We start from the raw sequence: 3,919 nt of genomic DNA, 5'->3' as shown, positions 1-3,919 counted from the left end.
GCAAAACACCTTCCTCAACTTTTAAAACCATTTATCTTACCTCCCTGACCCTGTTATAAGTAGGTTTGAAGGCGGTTTTGTCTCTTTCTTTTTTATTTATTTCGGTTGAATCTTTGAAAAATCATAATAAATCATAAACTAGAAAACTCAATTTTATTGGACTTCATATGAGTAGATCTACACAGTGAACATATAATATGATATATTTTAGTATAAAGTTTTTGTTGTGGCTTTAGATCTATACTTTTATGTAATTAATTGGAATAATTCATAGCTGCAGTTTCTATGGTCTAATTGTGATAAAAATTTTATGATGGGCTAATTATTGTATGATTGAACTGTAGTAAAAATTTCATACTCATTCGATCATGTATAGCTTAGTTATAGATTTATTTATATTTAACAAGCATAAACCTAAATAAAATCTATAACTAAGTTATATATAATCCAATGACTATGAAATTTTTACTATGGTTTAGGCATACAATAAATTAGCCCACTATAAAAATTTCACCATAAATAGACCATAGAAACTGCAGCTATGAATTATTTCATTTAATTACAGAAAAATATAGATCTAAAGTCATAACAAAAACATTGTACTAAAACGTACCATATTATATGTTTACTACGGAGATCTGCTAATGTGAAGTCCAATAAAATTGAATTTTTGTTTTATAATTTTTTAAAAATTTAGTCAAAATAAATAAAAAAAATATAGATAAAATCACCTTTAAAACCATTTATAATATGGCTAGAGAGGTAAGATGAACTGTTATAAAAGTTGAGGATGTGTTTTGCTCGGTTTCGAAGTTTGTGAGAAAAAACGTACTTTTACGAAAGTTGAGGTAATATGGAGTTTTTCTCCACTGATTCCCTGGGCTCACCGATATTGCTGCTGCTGCCGCCGCCTCGCCGACATCTCGATTCCCTTCTTCAGGGACAAGATGGGGCCGCCGTCAACGCCGCAGCCGCCAATGACCACGTCGATCTGCACCGTGGAGGCGTCGCAGGCACGCACCTGTTCCACATCGCGGGCTACAGCCTCCACGAGCGCCTGGGCCCCGGGAGCTCCGTCCGCTCCGCGCCCTTCTCCGTCGGCGGCTACGACTGGGCCGTCCGCTTCTTCCCCGACGGGGGCGAGGGCGGCGCGCTGGTGCTGCTCCTTGAGCTGCTGACCAAGGACGTCGTGGCGAAGGCGTCGTGCCACTTCAGGTTCCTCAACCAGGCCACCGGGAAGGCGTCCCCCAAGTGGCAGGTGTGCTCTATGAATTACAAAGCTGGATCTGTGACTAAGCGCGCGAAAGTCAGCACTTTCAGGTGGAATCTGTTAATGTATGCCCAAGATGATGGCCTCACCATCGAGTGCGCGGTCACTGTCGTCAAAGATGATGGCCTCACCATCTTATAGAAGTTGATGTGTGAAGACAGCCTCTGCAACAGCCTTAGCGTGGATTCTGTTGCCACTACCTTGGCATTTGCTGAGCAGCACAACTTATGCATCCTAAAAGATGCTTGCATTGAGTTTATTGCCTTCTCAAATAAGATTGATGATGTGGTGGCAAGCCAAGGCTATGCTCACCTAAAAAGATCGTGCCCTTCAGTTTTGCTGGAGGTATTGGAGAAGTCAAGCAAGTTTCCCCGGGTCTAGTGCTATCTGCAATTCTGCATAGACTGAAACTACTTCAAACCAGTTTCCTTTGTAAAATGTCAGGACAACTTGATGTTGGAGTGATGGGTATATTTACTGTTGGGATGTTTACTTTCTTTGTAAATGTCCTGTCAAAAGACCTGTCTATCTAACATCAGATTTCAGTTTACTGAGAATTTAATCTTGTTTTTGTGGCGGCTGGTGCCATCATCATGACAACTGGCCATTACATCAAACTAATGAAACAAAGGCATATATTGATGCTATTTTAATGAGAGATTAATCAGCATATCAATTCTAACATGATTATTCTGTTTTATGGCTGTTGAAATCTAGTACAACACTCTTGGTACCAGAGTTGTTCCTAAGTCCTAACACTTGTTCCTGTGCACTGCATCTTCTGTTCTGATAGTGATACATCCTCAATTTCAAGTTTTGACTCCTCTTTTAGTTTAGTTTTGTTTTTGCAAAGTTAAAGCTTTCCATAGTATTCATCTAACTGTGAAGGCAAATGGAAATTTTATTGTATTTTCGATTATTAAAATTACAAGTGGAAATTAGTATTTTAATGTCACTGTCTATGCCAAATTTAACATATATACTGTAATCTAGCCTGAATAATTAAGATGATGTTGATCATGGTGCTATGCCCTATACTGTCCTCAATTTAAAATGCTTATTGATTCTTAAACAGGTAGGATTTTCATAACTTTAGAACTAGAAGGTTGTCTGCAGAGTACTTTCTTTATTATTGAGAAGACTTACTCTAGTTAAGAATGTCCACAACATCACATAAAGTAAGAACTTTGATTAAATAGTTAACCATTGAAATTAAGGAATTCATCCTACATTAATTATTTCCATCTACAGTCTACAATTATGGAACTCTCCACTGTTTTACTTCATCAGATCAATACAATTTTTTGCTTCTCAATTGAAACCTGATCAAAATATATATTCTTTGCTTCTTTGTTCCTATCAATTTTAAAAGCTTATGCCAATTTTATGGGTAGATATCATGAAGATTTTGGAACTGATTGCAGCTTATAAAGTTTTTGCAGTGTATAATTTCATTAGTCCTGTATTTCTACCTTCCTCTTTCCACATGAACACACTAAAGTGCAGACATTGCGTTTGGGACTATTACCAGCATATGTGAATCTACTTCCAAACTGTTCATATGATTCAAGAAGTTACAAGAAATCAACCAGATTGTGTTAAAATTGGGGCACTATATTTCACAATGAGGGATTAATCAGCATATCAATTCTAACATCTTTATCCTGTTTTGTGGCTGTTGATATAATGTACAACACTCTTGGTATCAGAGTTATTAGTTGTCCCAACACTTGTTCCTGTCACTGCATCTTCTGTTCTTGGAGTGACACCCTCAATTTCAAGTTTTTACTCCTCTTTTAGTTTTGTTTCTGCAAAGTTAAAGCTTTCCATAGTACTACTCATCTAACTGTGAAGGCAAAAAAAATTTGTATTGTATTTTCGATTAGAAAGGCGGGCCTGGTGCAAGCGGTAGAGTCTTACCGCCTGTGATCGGAAGGTCCCGGGTTCAAGTCGTGGTCTCCTCGCATTGAACAGGCGAGGGTAATGCTTGCCACTAACACTCTTCCCCAGGCCCCGCATAGAGCGAGAGCTCTCCGCACTGGGTACGCCCTTTTTTTTAATTGTATTTTCGATTATTAACATTACAAGTGGAAGTTAGTATTTTAATGTCACTGTCTATGCCAAATTTAACACATATACTGCATAAATCTAGACTGAATAATTAAGATGATGTCGATCATGGTGCTATACCATATATTATCCTCAATTTAAAATGTTCAATGATTTTTAAACTGATAGGATTTTCATAAATTTTCTTTACAACTAGAAGGTTGCCTGTGTAGTACTTCCTTTTTTTTGGGAGGACTTACACTAGTTAAGAATGTCCATAACTTTACATAAAGTGAGAACTTATCTTAAATAGTCAACCATTAAAATTAAGAATTCCTCCTACATTATTGCCATCTACAGTGTACAATGATGGGATTCTCCAATGTTATACTCCATCAGATCAATACATGTTTCTACTTCTGAATTGAAACCAGATCAAAAACTATTTTTTTGCTTCTTTGTTCCTATCATTTTGAAAAGCTTATGCAAATTTAATTGGTAGATATCATGAATATTTTGGAACTGATCCATTGCAGCTTATAAAGCTTTTGCAGTGTATAATTTCATTAGTCCTGTATTTCTATCTTCCTCTTTCTACAT

General features: G+C 36.9%; 1 protein-coding gene across 1 annotated transcript; it reads left to right on the top strand.

Moving 5' to 3' along the window:
* Positions 1 to 843: 843 nt before the first annotated feature.
* On the top strand, positions 844 to 1,858 carry LOC136498945 (BTB/POZ and MATH domain-containing protein 3-like). The gene is made up of 2 exons (XM_066494643.1): positions 844 to 1,260; positions 1,321 to 1,858. The coding sequence occupies exons 1-2, from the start codon at positions 854 to 856 to the stop codon at positions 1,409 to 1,411; spliced, it is 498 nt and encodes a 165-aa protein (XP_066350740.1). The 5' UTR covers positions 844 to 853; the 3' UTR covers positions 1,412 to 1,858.
* The last annotated feature ends 2,061 nt before the right edge of the window (positions 1,859 to 3,919 follow it).

The sequence above is a fragment of the Miscanthus floridulus genome, chromosome 13 (assembly GCF_019320115.1).
Source record: "Miscanthus floridulus cultivar M001 chromosome 13, ASM1932011v1, whole genome shotgun sequence".
In the NCBI taxonomy this organism is placed as follows: Eukaryota; Viridiplantae; Streptophyta; class Magnoliopsida; order Poales; family Poaceae; genus Miscanthus; species Miscanthus floridulus.
Note: the sequence above shows the minus strand (reverse complement) of the source record. Positions and strands in the feature narration are given on the sequence as shown.

Coding starts and splice junctions, on each gene's coding strand:
- LOC136498945 (XM_066494643.1), top strand. CDS start 854: ATGGAGTTTTTCTCCACTGATTCCCTGGGCTCACCGATATTGCTGCTG. Junction 1,261..1,320: donor GCGTCCCCCAAGTGGCAGGT/GTGCTCTATGAA, acceptor CAGCACTTTCAG/GTGGAATCTGTTAATGTATG.